Raw genomic sequence first — 23,062 nt, 5'->3', positions numbered from 1 at the left:
GGAAAGTAAATGTATGTGGAAATAAGAGATGATGATATCTGTACATGGAATTTATTGATGAATACGTACATCCAAATTTATATGATAGATTTTAGTGTACATTGAAATTGGGCTCAATAAGTGATTTGACAATTTAAATCGTGATTGGCAGGAAGAGTTAGTGAATTGCATATTTATGAATTGTTACACGTATTTGTCTGAAGTACGAGGAAGTGATGGTAATTGATACATGTAAATTTGAGACTATGATATATATATAAAAACATGGAATATGTTTGATAAATGTGTTCATTTATAACTACGGAATTATGTACCTCATGTGTGTTATTTGCATAAAGATGATATTTCAAAGACTTTAGTGAATAAAGCTTAAATACGAAATAGTATGAAATCGAGACAAGTTGTTATGAAAATGTATTTAAATTATCTATAAGTGTTTCGTGCTTCTCGGTAATGCCTCGTACTCTATTCTAGTGACAGATACGGGTAGGGGTTGTTACATTACTACTTTCAGATAAACCAACTTTTGGTATTGTAAGGTGTTGTGTGTAAAGTGACAAGATTCCTATAGTGGAGGTGGGTTAGGCGCTTAGCTATTAGCTCTAGCAGCAGATGAGTTAATGATTCAGAAAAAGGAGTAAGGCCTTTGTTGGAAAGAAATGGAGATGGCAATGCCGTAGTTTAGGTCCTTCACAAGCACTTACTGCAAATGAGTTAATGGTGGCTTTAGAGTCGAAGCAGGGGGAGGTCTGAATCATAGTTTCAGTTGCAGAAATTTTCAACTCTACATGACTTGCGGGGTTTGAACTTGTTGCAGGGTTTGCAACAATGAATTTAGAATTGAAATTGCGTCTAAGTTGTACCCAAAAATAAATAAAAAATGTGATTTTTCGTCATTCGTTAGTACACTCCAATGAATGAGTTCTTCTCTTAGACAATAATATACATATAAATTGAATTAAGACTCAATCCAATTATCCCCTAATGTAATTTATGCTGATGTGGTTAATGTTTAGCTTAATAAAATTGATATTTTTATATTAAATTATGAATGAGAAAGAAAAGCAGAAAAGTATGGGCTACGCAAATATTGGGCCATGAGTTGCTTCCCATTATGGGTTGGCTCAACTAATCGATGCTGACCATAGGTTTAAATATTATTGTTTAATAAATCTACAAAATAAAATTTCAAATAACTATAAAATTAGTTCAGCTGCAGGGCTTGGAAGGGGAAACCGTTTCCTGAGCTTTTCGTTTTGAACCCCCAGAGCTGCCTATCCTCAACCATGGTAACCAATCTCGCCTTTTCATATTTCTGGTCCTCTTCTTATGATTTGTTCGCTGAATTGTAGTCGAATTGCTTCCTCATTTTCTAATCCTCATTATGGATCTGCTTTTCCTTCTTGGCGCTGTTTACATTCATCATTCACTTGGCTTATCATGAATTTTATTATATATGCTATGTTTGTGTGTTTGTTTCTGTGACCTTCAATTTCCTTTTCCTTTTTCATACTTGATTGATTCTATGCTTTGCTCCTCCTCGTATCTCTTTGGATCTGCCACTTGGTTCAGCTGTTTTTTTTTCACCCGTAGTTTACGTATTGTAATTGCTTCATTTTGATGCTACTACCGGTTTATTGCTAGGTCCAGCTTACTTATTTTCTTCAAAATTGTTTCTGATTTCTTATGATATTTGATCATACTTAAACATTTCAATTTGTGCTTTGTTGTTAGTTCTATTGATTCCTTTGAAAGTTTTCTGTTTGCTATTGTTACGATGATTACTTATGGCGCATTAACTTGTTATGTCTATTTGTTCTTCTTCTTTTGTACTAGTAGTGGGATGAAACTACCGTTGATATATATAACTGATATTGTCATGATGTATACGTTAATTATCGAAATAATTGTAAACGAAGCACAGACTAGAGGATGAATAAGCCAAATGTTTTAATTGTAATGTTGTCTAGGAAGTACAAGTTCATATAGTTCAGATTTGGAGCTGAAATTAGGGCTTCATCAAGATCTGATAGGAACTAGAAATCTTTTATGTTAATACAGCCAAGTTACACGATATATAGGGTGACTCAGCTCTCATGGTACTGGCAAAATGCGATCTTCATTTTACCTTTTGATTATTACAGCTGGTATTATCCGCTTCAATTGTTGAATTTTACTTTAGAAACTTAAAATCAAGCTTCACTTTTAAGTTGCTGTACTGCCTCTATCTGGAAGACTGGAATCAATGAGCCTTTTTGTGTTGCAGATTCACTTTGTACTTCTAATTAGTCGACAAGGGAAAGTTAGATTGACGAAATGGTATTCTCCTTATTCTCAGAAGGAAAGAACAAAGGTATGGCTAATACATTTGTTTCAATCCAGTGTTATTTATGCAAATTGCAAAGTTTGCACATAAAGGACAAAAGTCTTTTTAAGTATTCAGTTCTTTGTCTTTTTAGTACCTTTGTTGATGCTTTTTTGAAGCTGCTCTTGTCTTCATTGTATTAATGCTTTTTGACAATGCATTTTGAGAAGGTTATCCGTGAGCTTAGTGGACTAATTCTCACAAGAGGGCCCAAACTCTGTAATTTTGTGGAATGGAGAGGACTACGAGTCGTTTATAAAAGGTAATGCTACAATATGTTTTTAGCAATTTTACCTTTTCAAAGATTATCTACTAAGCTGGAATAAATTTGGCAGATATGCTAGTCTTTACTTCTGCATGTGCATTGACGAGGATGACAATGAATTAGAAATTCTAGAAATTATTCATCACTATGTGGAGGTTCTTGATCGATACTTTGGCAGTGTGAGTGAACATTAAACCTGACCTTTCATGGGAGTATTAATGGCCCCTTCATATTTTCAACTGACTGCAGTTTAATTTTATATCCAGGTTTGTGAATTGGACTTGATCTACAACTTTCATAAGGTATGTACAGTGTCGTTAAGAGCACATGGTGTACTCTAGGTGCTAGATTATATTGTCCAAGGCAAAAGATGTAAAAAGAGCTCTCGTGGAGTAAAGTTTAATATGTGTGTGTATGTGTTCTTTTATAAATTTTTCTTGTGTAAAAATATATTACTTTTATGTTTTGGAATCTATCCCTCATGTTGCGGTGTGGACTGATAATTATGTGTGGGTTTTTTGGGTCTTCCAAATAAGTTCCGTGTTATATCAACTCGTGAATTTAAGTTCTGTGCTATATCAACTGGTGAATTTAGATCATGATGTCAACAAAAGTATTGGTGTCCGAATAGTTGCATCCATCTGGAAAATACGGTTGATGAAAATAGGAGGTACATGTGGAATTTTGATATAGATTCAAGGGTATTGGTGATTTCTTTTTTATCCTTTTTCTTATAGATAATTTATAAATGCTTTAACTTTTGTTTCTGTTTGACATTGAAGGCCTACTTTATATTGGATGAACTCTTGATTGCCGGTGAACTTCAAGAGCCGAGCAAGAGAACTGTTGCACGTTTAGTAGCTGCACAGGTAAAATTTAATTTTTACCGTCAAACTGTCTTGGCTTTGATATAATTTTGGAACTTTTCTGAGGGAATTTGGGTTTGTTGAGTTATAGGATTCACTGGTGGAGACTGCAAAAGAGCAGACCAGTTCCATTACCAATATAATTGCACAGGCCGCGAAGTAAGTTTTGATGACTCCCCCTGCCTTTTTGTTTTTATTGATTTTTAAATTTTGCTCCGAGTTTTGGAATATCTACGAAATACTTTTCGAGTTCTGTCTTTGAGAAATGAATTTTTGTGTTAGGAAAGTATACTGTAAATTGACTAACGGCGTTTCATAGACAGATACTATATTATGTATATGGTCATACATTTTGGTTTCAATTATGAATTTCTTGGCTACAACATTGAAAATGACAATTTTGAATACAACACACTATTTACACGAATATATAAATACGATTATAATAAAATATAAATATAAACATGACATGAATACTGTGGAATGTTTTATTGATTTTGCATGAGTTTAACCAGAATTTTCAACAGACTTGTATATTTTTTTTAAAATAAACATATTTCTCATATTTCCGAGTATAAATTTTCATGTCATTTAAGTTTAAAAACTTAGGAGATTAATGTTATGTTTCTATATCTCAAAGATTTATATTTTTCCGTCTGACTGATCAATTTTACTAATTTATAAAACAGAAATTGATTTTTTCGTATGTACAAACATGGATGGGATTGAAGAGTTCTTATATTATTAGTCCTAAACAGAAATATTTACATTCAGAGTCGGGCCTAGTTTGGATTAAGAAAAGCTTTAACATTGTTTTATTCTCTAAATTAATAAGGATATTTGATACAATAAATTGATTGGAAATCATATAATATCGACAAGGATTACTATTTTTTTCATTAATCAAAATCTCATAAAACTTTTTATTTATAGCACAGCTTCACTATAAAAATGTTGCACAAGGGCTATGGGCCATGGGGCTCCAATGCGCTTCATCTTGAATCCCTCTTGCTGGTCGATGTCTGTACCCGCTTAGTCGATCAACATTAATCAGTACTCTATAATCTATCCTCTTTCCTGTTTCCAAAATATTGCAAGCAAATGAGGTCAATCTACATCTGTATCTGTGTTTTGTTTTATATTAAAAAAACTAACTTCAGCTACTTTTTTTACATTTCTTTCATGAAAAATAGGAATATCGATTTCTATTGTAAATTCTTTTGTGAGACTATCAAATAATCAGCAAAACTTAAGGTAGAGTTATTCAAGCAACATAAAATATGAACATTTAACCCTTTTTTTTCTTTTAAAAAAAATGTTTATTTTTCAAAACCCATTATCGGAAATAAACAAGACCAATGAAAATATCTACCTAACAATGATAGTGACACAAAATTTAATAGTAACAAACTTTTTATACCAACCTTTAGAAAATATCCATGTCAATAGAACTAAGAAGCACTCCATCATCTTCCCAATTTACTTCTTTGGCGTCACTGTCTTTCCCGGCAAATTCAAGAGGCACCTCTAATGGCGGTGGGCTCTGACAAGCGAAAATGTCAATCATTATGGCAAAAAGCTTTGGCCCATCATTAGTATAAATGTATAATAGACAAGTTTCCAGTCCTCTAATGTAAGAAAGGAAATTGTATGTATTACCATGCAGCGTATAAGAGGCCAATGGATGCCACGGAAGAAAGGGTGTTCTTTGATTTCATTGGCACCAGTAGTCGACCCGAGTCGGCTGGCCGGGTCTCGGTTCAACAACGCATTAATCAACTGCCTAGCTGCAAGACTAACCTGCATTCACCAACGTAGCTGTGTTTTCAGACAACGAAATGAGTCCATGATGCTAGCCACCCTTTTTTTTCTCTACTTCCACCTTTTGCTAGTTACCCGAACAGATACTTTCTAAATATATGAAAATCTTGAAGAAGAATTAACCATCAACCAAATAAAGATTTAGTTGGGGTAGCTAGCATTCATGCTGAGCAATCTCGTTCGAACATCAAATCTAATGAATGTTACCTCTTAAAGAACTAAACTGAGGTTGTAAGTTATGTCATGTGTTTCCTATAGTGAGCTACAACTTGGTAGAAATTATTACCGGAATGCTACTGGGGAAGGAGAGATCCTTGTGCAAGATGTTGGAGAATGTCTTCTGCCTGTTTTTACCCCTGAAAGGCGTACGCCCATATAGCATCTCATACAGCAAGATACCTGAAACTCCAGACAAAGTTCCATGAATGTTATGTTTAACACAATATTAACATCTTTAGAATAATTAAAATGCAATTGGGAAAAAAGAGAGAATGAAGAATCTACTTACCGAGTGCCCACCAATCAATTGCACTACTGTGTCCTGCACCTGTAATAATTTCCTGAAACCAAGTAAATTACAACCATGTTTAATAGATACTAAAAGTAGACATTATTTTCTAGCATCCTATCTCACTCCCACTCCCTTTTTTTTTCACTGAAAGTACTGATATCTGATTCATTTCTGAAACATAACATTCTAAATATATGAAAATCTTGAAAAAGAATCAATTATATTTGTATTGAATACATACTCATATCCAACACTCACACCCGAGCCTAAATAATATAGGAAGCATAATAATTATTTGAGTTGATACAACTGAGCATTGTTTTTTTCAGATGACATGCATGATGGACAAACTCTTGAAGGTTTAAAAATATTATTGATTGCCAACATTAAGCGTGAGAAGAGTGGGTGTAATGTATACGGGAGCAATGTATTCTTCAGTTCCAACAAATGAATTTGACTGTGTAGATGGTTCAGCAACAAATGTAGGAGGAGGTTGATTCCTGGATCTCCTTCTCTTGTTAGGCAAGGGATGCTTTAAAACCTGTACATTTCATTTTTCAAACTTTAATCTCATGCAAAACTATATCATATTTTTGTCAAGATCATCCGTATGCCTCTAAATTATCTAAAATCAAAACTACGTACTTGGGGTTTACAGGGAGTCATAAATGATAAATCAAAGTCCGTTAAGACAACATGTCCATCTTTCTGGAGTAGAATGTTTTCTGGCTTCAGGTCTCTGTATATTATTCCTATCGTACACCATTGAATAATGAAAAGCATAGTCAGCAGTTGTATATATGAACCCTTTGGATATCCGTTATTTAAAGTAGGAGTTTTATCTAACATACCTAGACAATGAAGATATTCCAAACCAATGACAACCTCTGCTGCATAAAACCTGAAACATACATGAAATGTCAGATATCCAAGTGATTTAAACATGATTCAGTCATATTCACTTGTAAAATACTAGGATTCGGTCATAGTAGCCGAGTGATACCTTGCAGATTCTTCCTTGAAAAGTTTCATAGGCTGCTTATCAAGCAAGTTAAATAACTCACCACCAGGACAAAAGTCTGTTATCAAACAAACGTGGGTGGGAGTCTGTGGAGTTAAAAGAAATAATTAGTACACAATTTCGATACTGTTGAAGTTAGTTCCCATGCAGCCCATGCAGATTCAAGCACGTGAAAATTAATGCACTTATGTTATCCGGGTAAAGTATGTGCAAGAATTCATACACACAAGTTACCCGGGTAAAATACATGCAACTGAAGGGGTTGATGCTTCTTTTCTGTCTCAGTTACATTTTGTTACCGTTTAACTATGCTTTTGTAATCTAGTTCATTTTGAACTTAGTTTAGTTTATGTTTGATGTAATTTGATGGTAATAGAGCTGATCACCAGCTTTGTATATGTTTGCAAGCAAAATTACCTAGTCCCTATGTAACTAGTGGAGTTAGGTAGTGTTTAGGTAAAGGATTTGTTAATCTTTTGACCAGCCAAATAACTGGTATATGTAATGGCTTTATGCCAATGTTTCAAATGAATGAAATCATCAGATTTTCTTCCATATGCTCCATCTTTCTTTGCCTTCTAAAAACTTCTAAGTTCTGTTCTTCATTCTTGACAGTAGCTAAAAGCTTGAACTCCAAGCATTTTTCCTTCATATTTTATCCGGGTATAATACGTTGCTGCCGGTGCTCTGTTTGAAATTCTTACTTTACCTGGTTAAAGTGTGTCAAAAACCCAACAATTGGTATCAGAGCTTTCATCTTAGAGGACTTGTTAAATGACTTCATCAGGCTTTTCTCCTGCTGCACCACCAGTCTTTAATGGTGAAGGGTTCCACATATGGCAGGTTAAGATGAGGACTTACCTGCAGGCCTTCGATCTGTGGGAAGTTGTCAACACAGATGCTGAGCCAGCTCCACTCAGAGCCAACCCAACAGTGGCTCAAATCAGACAACATGCAGATGAGAGGACCAAAAGGCACAAGGCCATGTCATGCATTCAAAACTGTGTTTCTGATGTTATTTTCACCAGAATCATGGCTTGTGAGACTCCCAAGCAGGCCTGGGACAAGCTCAAGGAGGAGTTCCAAGGCACTGAAAGAACTAGGGAGCAGCAGTTACTAAACTTGAGAAGAGATTTTGAAAATCTCAAGATGAAGGAAGAAGAGACAGTAAAGCAGTACTCAGACAGGATAATGGCTATGGTCAACAGCATAAGATTGCTAGGAGAACAGTTCAATGAGGCAAGAATTGTGGAGAAGGTGCTCTCAACATTACCTGAAAGATATAAGGCAAAGATCTCATCCTTGGAGGATTCGAGAGACCTGGCAACAATCTCCCTAACTGAGCTCATTAATGCCCTCTATGCTCAGGAACAAAGGAGAGCCAGTAGAATGGAGGAGCACCAGGAGGGAGCTTTTCAAGCCAAAGCTAAAGCAACCTCAAGTACCACTGCCTATAAGGGCAAGAAGAACTGGAAAAACAGGCCTAAGCCTGATGCTGCAAGAGGAAGAGATCGACTCTGCAGATTTTGCAAAAGACCTGGTCATCTAAAGGCCAGATGCTGGTTCAGACCAGATGCTGTGTGTCAACACTGCAAAAAGAAAGGCCATGTTGAAAGGGTCTGCAAAGAAAAAGGCAGACCTGGCCAAAACCAACAACACAAGGCTGAAGCTCGGGTAGCTGAAGAAGGCAGTGATAATGAGGAGCAGGTCTTTGCAGTCTCCTGCTCAGCTGCTCAGAAGAAAGACTCAAATGGTTGGCTCCTTGATAGTGGCTGCACCAACCATATGTCACCAGATGCGGCTATTTTCAAGTCCTTAGACAGAAGCTGTAAAATACAAGTTAAAGTTGGCAATGGCCACTTTATCAAGGCAGAAGGAAAGGGGGATGTGGTTATTCACACTCCAACAGGTAACAAAATCATTTCAAATGTTTTGTTAGTTCCTGAAATTGACAGAAACCTGTTAAGTATAGCTCAGTTAGTTGAAAAAGGCTATACAGTGGTGTTCAAAGGAAATGAATGTCAGATTAGTGATCCAAGTGGATCCATGCTCATGTCAGTAGCCATGACAGAAAAGAGTTTTGTTGTGGATTGGAATAAAGGCTTTGATAATGCCTATGCTGTTTCTTCTGAAGACTCCAAGCTTTGGCACCAAAGGCTTGGGCATGCCAACTTTAAGTCTATGGCTCGGATGGTCAGTAAGGAAATGGTTGAAAACTTCACCAAGACAGTTCAGAATGAAGATGTTTGTGAAGTCTGTCAGATGGGAAAGCAAGCTAGGCTTCCATTTTCTGCAAACACCGCCTGAAAAGCATCAAGCAAGCTGGAACTAGTGCACACTGATATTTGTGGCCCCATGAGGACTGAATCACTTAGTGGCAACAGGTACTTTATTCTCTTCATTGATGATTTTACCAGATACTGCTGGGTTTATTTTTTGAAGCATAAGTCTGAGGTTGCTCAAGTGTTTATGAAGTTCAAAGCTGCAGTAGAAATAGAAGTAGGCTGCAAGATAAAGACCATTAGGTCAGATAATGGAACTGAATACACTTCAACTCAGTTCAAAGCTTTGTGCAAAGACGCTGGCATCAAACACCAGCTAACCAATGTCTACACACCCCAACAAAATGGGGTTAGTGAAAGGAAAAACAGGAGCTTGATGGATATGGCCAGATGTTTATTGTTTGAGAAGAATTTGCCCAAGACCATGTGGGCTGAAGCTGTCAACACTGCTGTCTACATTCAGAATAGGCTTCCAACCAAAGCACTTGCTCACCAGACACCTTTTGAAGCCTGGTTTGGGTTCAAGCCATCATTGGCTCATATGAAAGTCTTTGGTTGCCTATGTTACAGCCAAGTACCAGCTGTTAAGAGGGACAAGTTGTCCAAAAGGGCTGTTCCTGGTATTTTAACCGGGTATAGTATGGTAAAAAAGGGTTATAGGATCCTGGATCCTTTAACCAACAAAATCCAAGTGAGCAGAGATGTAGTGTTTGATGAGAAGGCTTGTTGGAATTGGGACAAGAATGAACCTGAAGCTGTCTCTGAAAAATTTGTCGTTGATCAAACAAAGCCTGAAGAAAATAGTCCTGATATGGACATTGATGACATGCCAGTCAGAGGCACTAGACCTTTGGCTGAAATTTATGAAAGGGCTCAAGTTGCCATAGTGGAGCCATGCAGTTTTGAAGAAGCTGAAGCTGATGAAGGCTGGAAACAGGCAATGGTTGATGAAATTTCCATGATTGAGAAGAACCAGACATGGGAATTGGTTTCTAGACCAGCCAAGAGGAAGGTTATTGGAGTAAAGTGGGTCTATCGAGCCAAGCAAAATGCTGATGGGAGCTTGAACAAAGTGAAGGCTAGGCTTGTAGTCAAAGGATTCAGCCAGAAATATGGTCTGGACTACCTGGAAACATTTGCACCAGTGGCCAGGCTAGAACCATTAGATTGCTGATCGCCTTGGCAGCTCAGAAGCAGTGGAAAATCTACCAGCTTGATGTGAAGTCTGCATTTCTTAATGGCTTCCTTGAAGAAGAGATCTACATTGATCAGCCGCAAGGATTTGTTGTGTCTGGCAAAGAACAAATGGTATACAGGCTTAAGAAGGCATTATATGGCCTAAAACAGGCTCCTAGAGCCTGGTATGCTCGAATTGACAGCTACTTGGTCAGTTTGGGATTTAACAGAAGTGTTAATGAACCAACACTATATGTCAAGAAGAATGAAGTTGAAATACAGCTTATTGTATCCCTCTATGTCGATGACCTTTTGGTGACTGGAGGAGATCAAGATATGTTGGCTGAATTCAAAGCCAAAATGATGGACATGTTTGAAATGTCTGACTTGGGGCTAATGACATACTTTTTGGGAATGGAGGTGCGCCAAATAGAATGAAAAATCTTCTTGGGACAGAGAACATTTGCCTTGAAGGTTTTGTCCAAGTTCTCGATGGAGAATTGTAAGCCAACAAGCACTCCTATTGCTGTTGGAATGAAGCTGTCAAGCCAAGGAGATCATGAACCAGTCAATTTGTCTACTTACAGGAGCCTAGTTGGCTGCTTGTTATATTTGACAGCAACTAGGCCAGATATCTTGTTTGCTGTGAGTATGTTATCAAGGTTTATGCATTGCTGTAATGTCTAGCATTTTCAAGCAGCAAAGAGAGTGCTAAGGTATATCAAAGGCACTCTTGACTATGGAGTGTTATTCAACAAAGCTGAAAGCTTGAAATTGAGAGGCTATACTGATAGTGACTGGGCTGGTTCAAGTGATGATATGAAAAGCACCTCTGGATATGCTTTTACCCTTGGCTCAACCATGTTTTGTTGGAGCTCAAAGAAACAATCGATTGTGGCTCAATCAACAGCAGAAGTTGAATATGTTGCAGCTGCAAATGCTGTAAATCAAGCCATATGGCTGAGAAAAATTCTAGCTGATCTTAACCTACATCAAAGGGAAGCAACAGAGATCTTTTGTGACAACAAGTCTGCTGTTGCAATTGCAAAGAATCCTGTCTTCTATGGCAGAACGAAGCACTTCAGCATCAAGTTACATGTGATAAGGGAGATGGAACAAGCTCGAGAGGTGGAGCTGATTCATTGCAATTCAGAGGAACAAGTTGCTGATATCTTCACAAAGGCCCTTGGTGTGTCAAGGTTTATAAAACTGAGAAAGCAGCTAGGTGTTACAAGCATGGAAACTAAGGAGGAGTGTTGAAGTTAGTTCCCATGCAGCCCATGCAGATTCAAGCACGTGAAAATTAATGCACTTATGTTATCCGGGTAAAGTATGTGCAAGAATTCATACACACAAGTTACCCGGGTAAAATACATGCAACTGAAGGGGTTGATGCTTCTTTTCTGTCTCAGTTACATTTTGTTACCGTTTAACTATGCTTTTGTAATCTAGTTCATTTTGAACTTAGTTTAGTTTATGTTTGATGTAATTTGATGGTGATAGAGCTGATCACCAGCTTTGTTTATGTTTGCAAGCAAAATCACCTAGTCCCTATGTAACTAGTGGAGTTAGGTAGTGTTTAAGTAAAGGATTTGTTAATCTTTTGACCAGCCAAATAACTGGTATATGTAATGGCTTTATGCCAATGTTTCAAATGAATGAAATCATCAGATTTTCTTCCATATGCTCCATCTTTCTTTGCCTTCTAAAAACTTTTAAGTTCTGTTCTTCATTCTTGACAGTAGCTAAAACCTTGAACTCCAAGCATTTTTCCTTCATATTTTATCCGGGTATAATACGTTGCTGTCGGTGCTCTGTTTGAAATTCTTACTTTACCCGGTTAAAGTGTGTCAAAAACCCAACAGATACCAGACAATCATGTATTTTAACTAGATTCAAATGAGATTGGTTTGAAGTTTTTGTTAAACAAAAATTGTTGTTTGAAACTTGCAGACAAAATTGGGTCTGAAAGTTTTTCTTAAGATTTTCTGATGGTGAAAAAATAAAGAGAAAAATGTATATATATAGCAACTTGTATAGGGGAAACTAAGAATTTGAGAAAAAAAAAAAAACCTGAAAAGAACTGTATAGTGAGGGAAGAAATGGATGATCCAGGAGTGAGCTGATTTCCCTTTCAACGCATGCTCGATGAACCTGCACAATTTACTCAGTGAGTCAGTTCTTGAACACTCAAATGTTGTCTGTTTTATACACAAGCAAACAATGTGCATCATCAATGCCAAAAGCTTCCATCAACATTCATATACATAATCCACAATGTAAACACAAGACAACATGAGTTATTATAGAAAATTTTTATAGATTTTAATTATGTCTATATCTGAATCCACATACTATAAGCAGACCTTATTACGATTCAACATCATTGACTTCTCCATTGCCTTCATAGCAAATAATTCCCCAGTACCTTTCAGTTCCACCAGATGAACACTGCAACCCAGTAGTTTTAGACATGGAAATCAACTAAGAATTCACCCCATAAATAATGATGTGAGGGTTAAAAAACAATCTGCACTTCTAAACACTACCTTCCAGTGTCACCACAGCCCAAGGGTTTTATGGGTTTAAAATGATGCAACCCAATTTTTTCACCACGAGAAGTGATCTGTTAAGACAAAACCAAAACCCCCAAATCATTTATCCGAGACTTCATCCAAGAAGAAATAATGAGTTAAGAAAAATTTCAATTTGGAAAAAGGGTACCTTCTGAATAGCTAGCCAAGAAGAACTATGCCTTTTATGAGGCCTTGGAAAGACTGGCTGAGAATGGAGAGCCCACAAATCTTCTGGCCTCTGAATATATATATTATATATATATAATATCATTTTTACATGGATAACTAAGGCAATGAATGCTATTAATATTCCTAAGAGAAAGAAATAAATACCTTACCAAATTGGCATCAGGAAGTTCTCTAACTGCCTCATCTACATTTTCTGCTGTGGCTTTCACCTGATATCATAACATCAAATCACTACAAGTTATTACCTACCTTAACTACACTCCCGGGTATGTGTTTGATATGATTATGTTCAATGTTTACATACCAACTTAGCACTTTGTAGCTCCGTCTGCTCAGAAAGGCGGTTTTGTAGGGGTTCAACATGACCACTTCCATCAAGTTGGACGCCTATGAAATATTGAAGCTCACCCTGTAAACCACCAAGAGTTTCACACAATAATACATTAGAAGAATAACACCAAAATAATAACACCAACATCTCAAATCTGTATACATATCAGATGTAACTTTTAACCACCTTATGATCACGCATAGGTTGCAAATGAAATAAGTTCCAGAATTTCTTGCCTGCAAATCATATCATACAAAGTGTAACAATTCAGTCAAATGATGTTTCTTAATAGTATGCATATATGTGTATATTCGTACGAACCACTCTTTGTGTAGTTGATCAACTGAACGGTGATTTCCTTTAGTTCTCTAATAGCATCTCTTATCCTTGAGACAGTCGCTTGATCAGTTTCAGGTCCTTGAAGAAACCTGTAAAAAGAAAAAGTCATGTTGTTGTTTTTATATGTTCATCTGACAATGGAAAACAACATATATCTGACAGTTGATTGAAGTAGGTAGATGATGAAATTAACGTAGTACAAATTATATACCTGCAGTTCCTTCCCAAGATTTCCTCTCGTGTATATTCAGTCAATTCAAGAAAGCTATCGGATGCAAATATCTGCAAACATTGTAGTGGTTTTTCAGATACTATATATATAGACTAAGAGCTTTGATATGTGAATTGAAACTGAGTTTTCGGATGAGAAAAATGGTACTGAAAAAGTCTTCCTTACAATGGGATTATCAGGGAGTCTAGGATCTGTGATAACAAAGTTCTTTTCAATACGTTCCAGGGTGGTTGCTAGATCGATCCCTTGGCGTATGTCCCTTTCTCTTTCAGCACGTTCCCAACTGTCAGTGCGTTCAATGTCTTTGGTCATTAGCTCCTCTGGTTCAACAATTGGTTGTTTTTCTTGCTTGGCTGCAGAGCTGGAAGTCCTGCCTTTAAGCCTACAGGAAGATATCATGCATCAGATATACTGATTTATGATTCACCATGGAGCTAATTGTTAAATGTGTTTGAGTAGCAAAGCTCAAAGCATATCATAGCAAGCTTCAAGATAAACAGACTTTGAGTAGGCATAATAATGAATATTTGTGGGAACTTAAACCAGAAAGACTCACCCCATTAAAGAAACGCGTGCTGATTTTCGACTTTTCTTGTCAAACTCCTGCATAGGAGTAGCAGTACTGAAGTCGGACTGTGGAGTATATCTCCCAGGGGTACTAGTGTTCTCAATTTCAGCAGATTGAGGCAGGACATAATCAAGGTTGAATTTTTCCTGCTCTTCATCCTTGTTAGTGGCATCATTACTTATCGTCTGATTGTGAGAGTGAGGGTGTTTCACAGTTTGGACAACCTCTGTCATGGAATCTAAAGCCTTATCCTTCTGGCGAGCTGTTCCAGAATGTTCGGTTATTACATGTTAAAAACTGAAATCACTCTGTAAAATAACCCCCCCCCCAAAAAAAAAAACAACTAAAGTATAATTTACCATCATAACGAATCAACGACTGGGGCAGTCCATTAGGCCTCAATGCCTTTTCAACGATACCTTCTGTGTATTTGCTGACCTCCACCTGCATTCTGCATAAAACAGCATTCAATAGCTATGCATGCATTTGGGAAGGAAAAAAATATCCGTATGATGATAAATTATGCAGAAATGTAAGGAAAACTAACCCAATGAATTTGATGGTTTTCCCATTATCATCTTTTATGGGAGTGACTGTTAGAAGATTCCAGAATGGAGTTCCATCTTTCTTGTAATTCAAGAGCCTGCCGCAATAACTTTTTCCATTCCGAACCGCATATCTAATCCTGGCGACCTCATTTTGGTCTGTTTCTGGCCCTTGTAGAAAACGGCTAAACAACAAATATGGCGATTATAATGATTGCATTGCATATCAGTTAAGGTTGTACAGTACTTGAAATGATTAGTATTTTACAGCAAGTATAAAAAGAGATAATCTACAATCAATCATGTGCCATTGACTAGCATAGAAAATTGCACTGATTTTGCGCTGCAGAATGATTGCAGATTGTCCCATAGGCAGTCAGAAGACTCAGGACGGCTCCAATATCTGTACATATTTAGAAGCAAGAATTTACCAGTTTCTTCCTATGACCTCCTTTGCTGAATAGCCTGTTGTGGTGAAAAATCCGCTGCTTGCATACATTATAGGGCAGTCGGGTTTTGTGGCATCAGATACAACAAAAGTTTGCTGCAGGGTAGCTAAAGCATCCTTCAGCTCCTGTGACACCCTAGGAAGGGCTCCTTGATCCAATCCATAACTTGATTCATTTGATGTCCTTGCTGATTCCACTGAAAATTTATCACACGAGAATTTGGACCGATCACCATCTCCACTCGGCTTCATTGTTTTGCTGGCCACTTTGAAGCTACCTTCTCCAGCATCTGTCTGCAATGCAATACCCCATTCTGCAGTTCTTTCAGCTATGTTTGCTTCAGTTAAAATTCTATGCGAGGATTTTCCATTTGAATCTTTCCCTCCCCCATTCAAGTTTTTGATGGAGTCATCAAAGCTTATGTTGCTCGATTTGTTGTCAGCCTCTCCTCCAAAAGCCATCCACTTGTTCACAGGTTCTTTCCTTGCTTTAGAAACTGCATCCATTGATGATCCTTCCTCTTTCACTTGGGCTTGTGTGCTATAACCCTGAACTGTATCACTAGATTGTCCAACATTTTGAGTACCTGCTGATTCAAAAACCTCAGTAGATCTCTCTTGCTCTCTACGGTTTGATTGATTGGCAGATGACCCCTGCAGTCCCCCGGCCATTGGTTTCTCTTCAGCTGCATATAATACCAACTCAGAATCAATACAAATTATCCTCAGAAGTAAAATTCAGGGTTCTTTTTCGGCTTATGAATTGGGAAAAATCCAGTATAAGAAACCCTTTCAAAGTATCTAACTAGATATGCAGGAAAGTTCCAAATTTAATGCAGTTTATCCTCATTTCTGCACTATATAGTCCTATCTACTTTTAACAATCGACAAAAAACGAAACCAAGCCCCAGAACCATGAGCAAAATTCTAGGGAAAAAAAAACAGCACATTTCTGAGCTAATAATTAATTGAAAAGGGAGCATGTAGTTGAAAAGTTGAAAAGAGTTTGCAGTTTAAAACCCCTTAAAGTAGGCAGAAAAGTTGCACTCCCGAGTTTAACAGGATAAAAGATACATACGGATGAGGATAATCAAGAAATGAAAACAAAGAGTGGTAATTGGTAACAACCTTAGGAGCAGAAACTTAGACAGCAAGCAATCTCCAACACTACTTTTTTATCAAAATGAATTAAAAACTTGCAGGAATTTGACAACAATGGTGTCAATGGCACTGTTGTTCCATGGGGGAAAAATTGAACCGCTAGAAGCTTCCGGGTTCCTTTTAAGAAGTCAAAAGTTATAAGACCTTTTTTCCCCCTTACACATGCAATCTAACATGAAGAAACATATCTTTTTAAGTTTCTGGTCCTGGATTGTGCTGGATTGGGTGTCAAAGAAATGAGAAGGAAAAGAAAAAGTTAACATCAGGATAACGTTCCATAAATAAAGACTTCCAAGTTCCAACTGCGCCCATTGGTCCCATTTATGTGGAATTTTGTAGTGATGGGATCAGTGTCATCAATTTGCAGTCATTTTATCCAGAATTTTACATGTACTTGCCCAAAAATAGCATCCGGTAAATCCGAATGTTCAGTTTTTCAATTACGGTCTTGTGTGTACATATATATTACCATGGAGTTCAATAATGGAAAGAAAAAGACACTTACCATGTTTGTGAGGCTATAAATTCCCCCAAATCTTTGCAATTTTTTGAAGATATATTTCGCTTTCACTTTTTTTAAAACAATTGTTGTGTTGTTCGGGCAAAATATAAAAGGTTAAATAGTTGACAGCCAAAATGAAGACATCAATGGGAAGGACCACAAGGTGGTGGTGGTGGTGATGGAACAATGGTACGGTTTTGTTAGCATCCACGCTCAATGCTCCATCATCATCAAATGAATTAGCCTTAGGGGCCATCGGCGACATAAACCGTCACCATACCCTACACCCATTTTTCATTTCTCTATTAAACATTTTCTTATTTTCAACCACAAGATTCCTTCACCAGCTAATTGAAATAAATTTGGTATTTACACTTCCTTTTAGATTTGGGGTTAAAGTCATGTCCGTTCTTGACATTTTTTAACCCTGCTTGTTACTGTTTTTTTTAACTAAATTAAATAGGAAGCGTCCTGCCCTTCTTTTGAGGCATCCAATGCTTCTCTTCCGTAATGATATTGGTGACGAAAGATATGTTTAGGGATTTACTTTCTGTTTAGATTTTTTTAAGACATTTTAGTTGTCTTCGTTTTTAAGACTCTGATGAGGTAACAACTGGACTATACACAAGTTTAGGTTTATGTATTTAGTCATTTCATTCAATAAATGAATCAAGTATTTCTCTCAAAATATATATATGATAAATAACAAAAAATATATTTTTTTTTTCGTAAAACTCATTAAATTATTTTTTCCCAACTAAATAGAAATTTTATTAATGAAAAGCAAAATACATGGACCCTCCTAGTAGTCTTATTGAAGAATTTTAATTGTATATGTTGAAAGCGATTCTTTATCTACTCATAGTTAATTTAAAATTCAATACCTTGCTCTTTATTTTTTTAAAGAAATGAAAAAAATCTTAGAAAACAAATAAAATTTAAATAAAAGAATTTCATATTAATAAATCACCACCAACAAGATTAAAATATTTTAATCTAATAAGAATAAAATTAATTACTATTCAAATAATTAATATTAAAAATTATATAAAAATATAATTATGGTTTAAATAATTAATTTTAAAAATTATCAAGAACATATATATCATTCATTATTTATAATTACAGAGTTTGATACTTTTATATATAGTAGAGATAAAAGATAGAAATAATTGTCACATTAATCATTTAAATGATAAAAGAGTATAACGATTCATGCCCCTTTAAATGGACATTTATTTTCAATGCGGTGCGTTTAGATTTTTTTTTTTTTTGTCTCATGTTACAGTATATTACAATATTTAATCTCATTGCTGCCGCTGCCCATCCAAAAGGATTTTTTAATAACTTAAAATTAAAATATAAATATAAAGAATAAATTTTAAATTAGAAAGTATGGACATTTCTAAACTATAGCTTTGCTTTGCTTATATAGAAAAGATAGGCAGTTAAATGTAGATAAGAAATGCGGGACTTGGGTGTAGAAACAGAAACAGAAACAGGGGAATTATAGATAAGATATGCGGGGATTCAATGTTCTGCCGTCAAACAAACTATACCTGCATTACTTACATGCATTATGCTTATCAGTATTTCTCCTCATGTTTTGCGTTTGTGGGTGTAGGTGTTGCCACCGCACCATTTGAATGGTCACTATCCCATTTAATTTTTTTTGGCGTTTTGGCCCCCCACTGCTCACTGGCTGTGACTCACGCCACCACGATATTTTTCCTATATTTTTTGAACGTCATACCCTTCCTCTCGCTCCCACATGCTCGTCTTGTCCCTCTTCTTGTTTTGGCCTTTGGACCTTACTAATCCTGCCATATGCTTTGGGGCAGTTGTAAAGATTTAGCATCATATTAATTGAATGTCAAAATCGTATTACATAACTTACCCATTAATTTAGTGGAAAAATCATTTCACAGTTTTTGGTCAACAAGTTTTTCAAATAATTAAAATACTTGAAAGTGCACATTTGCTCAAAATAAAACAGAATTTTGACTCATTCCTCCCAAAAGTAAATGGTTTATTTTAATAAAGGCTTATCTTAGCATTTAGTTTCTTGGAACAACATCAAACTGCAGACTGGAAAGCCTTGGCAGATTAAGAAAGCGACCTCAGAGAAATAGATGACCTTGCTCTACCAGTGCTTTAATGCAATCATCAAACATTTCTTCAATAAGCCTGAACTTGAATCCTAAACTTGTTATCTTGGATGTATTGAATTCATAGTATGGTCTGTCAAGTTTCGCAAACCGTTTTAACGAGCTGATAAGATGGATACCAACTCGTCGTGGTCGATCACCATTGAACTGCAAAGGTACCGCCCACTTGCACCTTCATGCTCGTAGACAAGGATATGGCAAAGTGCAACATCATCAATGTAAATGTATCCCATCCTCCCATTCCACTGAAATTGTTCGGTTTCCCCTGTTTGTTCTCATGGACGAATACCTTGGTGAACCGATCATGAATGCGGATTATTATAAGAAAACTTTATGACGAAATGTTTTGTATCAATACCTTTGAGCAAGGCAAGGACATCGGATGCAGTGGAACATAGATCAGGTGGAAGACTGGGTCCTACGACAAAGGCGGGAAGGACAGTGACCAGATCAATCTTGTTCTCAGTGCAGAACTCCCATGCAGCCTTCTCAGCTTGGGCTTTTGCTAATGCATACCAAAGCTTTCCACGTTCAACAAGAAACTGTCAGCTCAGCTATTTATGTGTTGTATGATGAGAAACATTAGCAGAAAGTGTAAGTTTAAAGATAATGTATGTATCCACAGAACGTGGTTGATCAATTGCATCAAAAACAAAGATTGTTATGAAAATCCATGTTAAGGTGCAAAATCTGGTTACAAGAGAAATGAAGTTAAAGCATGAAAGCAGTGGTGAAGTCGTTATAAGAAAAGAGCAAATTCAAATGAAAGAATGGTACCTCCAGAGACTGACATAGTTGAAGGGAGCTCCAAGATGAGTCATCAAGGGGTGTATTGGAGTGAATATCATGTTTAACCCTCACAGCTGAGGAAGACGATGTGAGAACCACACGCCTCAGAGATGAGCACATTCACTGTGCCCTTCACGGCCAGTTCCACGATTTCTTCCTGTTGCCCCAAGGGACAACAACCAGGACAAAAAATTTAATCATAAGAATATATCCCTCGCTGTGCTTTTGGATTATCATATTACCATATATAATGACATTTGAACTCAATATAAATAGGCTTGATCAATTCAATCAAGATGTCATATGATGAGTATGCCGTAACCTAATTTGAATAGTATGATAGTTTTGAATAAATGATATTAACAAAAACAGAAATACACAAATCAAAATCTATTAACAAACAAAATATTAACAGTTACTACATTTTATTTTTCAAAAAATATATATAATTTAAAAATTATTATTTAAAGGGAATATGTTTTCAGTGTCATGAGTTGTAGTATATTTCAACCCCTTCACAATATTTCTTTTAGGCTTCACCCTTTGTAGAGCAGTGTAGTTAATAATTAGGCCAAAATTAAACGGAAGAACATGCCTTGGGATGAAACGAAGATTTCCTTACAGGGGAAGCAGTGTGGAAGACGCCCTGGCAGCCCATGATTGCATCGTCAAAGCTGCCCTCTTCTAGTAGATCAGCCCTCACCAATTTGAGTCTCTCATTGGCCCCTTCCAGCCTCCACAGGTGCGCTACTTTCTTCTCATTTGCTGCTCCATGCACAGATAGCAGCTACACAAATTAAACTCAACCAATTAACTAAGTAGTATGGAGTGGAAGGGTACTAACCTGGATCTCTCACTGTTCCAATCACATGATAACCACACAATAGAAGCCGCTTTACCAGCCAAGAAGCCAAAAATCCCGAAGCCCCTGTCACGCAAACTTTGCCCTTTACCCCTTCCATTTCCACTTTCCTCTACAACCAAATTTGAGAAAGGGGGGGAGGGGGTGGCAGCTTTTTTAGATGTGCACCAATGCACCCATGCATTTACGTAGTATCTTGATGCATATGACCCCACCCCCACTTGTATTTCAGTCCCATTCATCCACGTCTACCCCAACTCATTAATGGACTTTACTCTTCATAACAAGCTAACTTTCTTTCCTTTTTTTATGAAATAGGGTTAATAACAAATTTGATCACTAACATTTACATATTTTACTTTATTAGCTTTAATTGTATTTTTTTAGCCTTTTTTAGCCATCAATCTTTATTCATTTTTTCAAATTGCTTTCTTTTAACTGATTTAATAAAAGTCTCGTTAAAAAAGTTAATGAAATGATGTGAAATTTTCATACGTGGAATATTTTTAATGAGATATTATTTATTACTTAGATAACTCAATAAAATAATTACATGTGAAAAATAATAAAACAAATAATTCATTAAGTTAAAAAAATAACTTTCAATTTAAAGAAAATAAATGTAATTATCTAAATAAAGGTTTTAAAATGAACGCACACATTCAGTATTTTAAAAACTTAATTACATGATTTATTAATTATCTTTTTAAAACCTCTCAGTAAACAAACATATACATTCATTTTGAAACTTATTTTAAATAATTAAGTTTATTTTCTTTAAATTAAGAGTTATTTTTTTAATTCCATGTATGATTTATTTATTTTATTATTTTTCACATATAATTATCTTATTGGGTTACTTAAGTAATAAATTACATCTCACTAAACAACAAACAATCGATTCAAAATTACTACAATACTTTTGATGCTTAAGCAAAGAAAGGAGAAAGCAAAAATGAAAATGAGCCAAAGAAGGTAGCCTGAACTAATCTGTACTATTTGCTCCGTCTCTCTCAATTCTTCATTCATCAAAAGATTACAATATAAGTCACTTGTTTTCACCAAACACACCTAACCCCATTAATTTGCCTAGTAACAAGTGAAATATAACTTTTACGCAAGATGTGTAATACTCTTATCCCACCAGATCACCAAATTTAAATACAGACGTAATTATAGAATCAACCTATTTTATGTACTCATAATTCACTAAAAATCTAAGTTAAACTATATTTCCTATTTATTTAAAAACTGTACCATAGAGCCTATAAAATTTCAAATAAAAATTAATTGTCTCAAGTCTAGGCTTTAAATAAGCTATCTAAAGGTGACCCCTATCCAATGTGCATGACCCTTTTCTTTAATCTTCCCACTTAGTTCATTTATAACTAAACACCATAACAAAAGAACCAATAATGAAACTAAAAGCCAAGCAGCATACACATGTGCTGCATGTATGTGTGCAAATTGTGACAGTTACATGCAAATACCAAAAAAACAATCAACTACATGGATTGTCATCTTCAACAGAAATTCTTTATAATAGAAAAGCAAAAATTACACAAATTTTGAACTCAATAATATCTAGTTTCTTACTACATAAAATACTTATATTTGTTGTCACTATAAATAAACCAGAATAAGTGCAAGTCAAAATCATAGATACACTATTGTTTAGCAACAAAAGTTCTAATGTTTTGATTTGTATGCTTTAAGTTTTTGCCAAATATTTATTTAATACGAATTAAAATTGTGTCATCTCATCCCTATTTAATATTTTTAATAGAAATCGACACATATAGTGGAAAAGAAGTGAAATAGAAAGTTTTATTTTATATATATACATATATATATTGCCCATCAACTTTATATTGGAAATTGGAGAACTTCTTTAGCCCTCTTGCTTGCAAATGAAGAAACAAAGGTAAGGTAAATAATATATCAATTAATTCGCTGGAAAAGGGTTTTTTTTCTTTTTAATTGTTGGTTAAAATTTTAGAATTTTATTTGAGAGTGATTATCTAAAAAGGTTATAAAAGAAAAAG

At 35.8% G+C, this 23,062-nt stretch overlaps 2 protein-coding genes and 1 pseudogene across 5 annotated transcripts; 1 reads left to right on the top strand and 2 right to left on the bottom strand.

The window, feature by feature from the left end:
• Positions 1-1,157: 1,157 nt before the first annotated feature.
• On the top strand, positions 1,158-6,428 carry LOC107929718 (AP-1 complex subunit sigma-1). Of its 3 annotated transcripts, none has more exons than XM_016861240.2 (8): positions 1,158-1,289; positions 2,267-2,353; positions 2,536-2,627; positions 2,701-2,809; positions 2,897-2,932; positions 3,413-3,499; positions 3,588-3,655; positions 6,158-6,428. In XM_016861240.2, the coding sequence occupies exons 1-8, from the start codon at positions 1,287-1,289 to the stop codon at positions 6,159-6,161; spliced, it is 486 nt and encodes a 161-aa protein (XP_016716729.1). In that variant the 5' UTR covers positions 1,158-1,286; the 3' UTR covers positions 6,162-6,428. The 3 variants fall into 3 exon arrangements, 2 of the variants coding, with proteins under 2 accessions (XP_016716729.1, XP_016716726.1); XM_016861237.2 differs by lacking the exon at positions 6,158-6,428 and adding an exon at positions 4,430-4,755; XR_005905993.1 differs by lacking the exon at positions 6,158-6,428 and adding an exon at positions 3,226-3,300 and having other exon boundaries at positions 1,184-1,289; positions 3,588-3,629.
• On the bottom strand, positions 4,219-17,126 carry LOC107924054 (phototropin-2). 2 transcript variants are annotated; one of them, XM_016854322.2, is made up of 24 exons: positions 16,664-17,126; positions 15,519-16,221; positions 15,090-15,272; positions 14,902-14,993; positions 14,531-14,804; positions 14,140-14,356; positions 13,954-14,024; positions 13,725-13,831; positions 13,590-13,639; positions 13,377-13,481; positions 13,222-13,281; positions 13,032-13,121; positions 12,857-12,933; positions 12,674-12,758; positions 12,381-12,461; positions 6,832-6,935; positions 6,680-6,729; positions 6,474-6,580; positions 6,247-6,369; positions 5,826-5,877; positions 5,604-5,716; positions 5,156-5,296; positions 4,921-5,039; positions 4,219-4,573 (listed from the first exon to the last, which is right to left on the bottom strand). In XM_016854322.2, the coding sequence occupies exons 2-23, from the start codon at positions 16,205-16,207 to the stop codon at positions 4,923-4,925; spliced, it is 2,988 nt and encodes a 995-aa protein (XP_016709811.1). In that variant the 5' UTR covers positions 16,208-16,221; positions 16,664-17,126; the 3' UTR covers positions 4,219-4,573; positions 4,921-4,922. The 2 variants fall into 2 exon arrangements, with proteins under 2 accessions (XP_016709811.1, XP_040938344.1); XM_041082410.1 differs by lacking the exon at positions 4,219-4,573 and having other exon boundaries at positions 4,920-5,039; positions 16,664-17,049.
• Positions 17,127-19,064: 1,938 nt separating this feature from the next.
• On the bottom strand, positions 19,065-21,154 carry LOC107929735 (tetraketide alpha-pyrone reductase 1-like; annotated as a pseudogene).
• Positions 21,155-23,062: the final 1,908 nt, after the last annotated feature.

This window comes from Gossypium hirsutum, chromosome A12, assembly GCF_007990345.1.
Source record: "Gossypium hirsutum isolate 1008001.06 chromosome A12, Gossypium_hirsutum_v2.1, whole genome shotgun sequence".
Taxonomy (NCBI): Eukaryota; Viridiplantae; Streptophyta; class Magnoliopsida; order Malvales; family Malvaceae; genus Gossypium; species Gossypium hirsutum.
The sequence above is the reverse complement of the archived record's forward strand: the minus strand, read 5'-3'. Positions and strand labels throughout refer to the sequence as shown.

Bases quoted from the DNA above. Each gene is read 5' to 3' on its own strand.
- LOC107924054 (XM_016854322.2), bottom strand. From the start codon at position 16,207: ATGGCCGGGGGACTGCAGGGGTCATCTGCCAATCAATCAAACCGTAGA. The intron at 14,805-14,901 runs GTAAATTATACT...ATTCTGGAACAG, and splicing joins GTCGTTGATTCGTTATGATG to CTCGCCAGAAGGATAAGGCT. The intron at 5,717-5,825 runs GTAAGTAGATTC...CTGGAGTTTCAG, and splicing joins AATTGATTGGTGGGCACTCG to GTATCTTGCTGTATGAGATG.
- LOC107929718 (XM_016861237.2), top strand. The intron at 2,354-2,535 runs GTATGGCTAATA...CATTTTGAGAAG, and splicing joins CTCAGAAGGAAAGAACAAAG to GTTATCCGTGAGCTTAGTGG. The intron at 2,628-2,700 runs GTAATGCTACAA...TAAATTTGGCAG, and splicing joins CTACGAGTCGTTTATAAAAG to ATATGCTAGTCTTTACTTCT.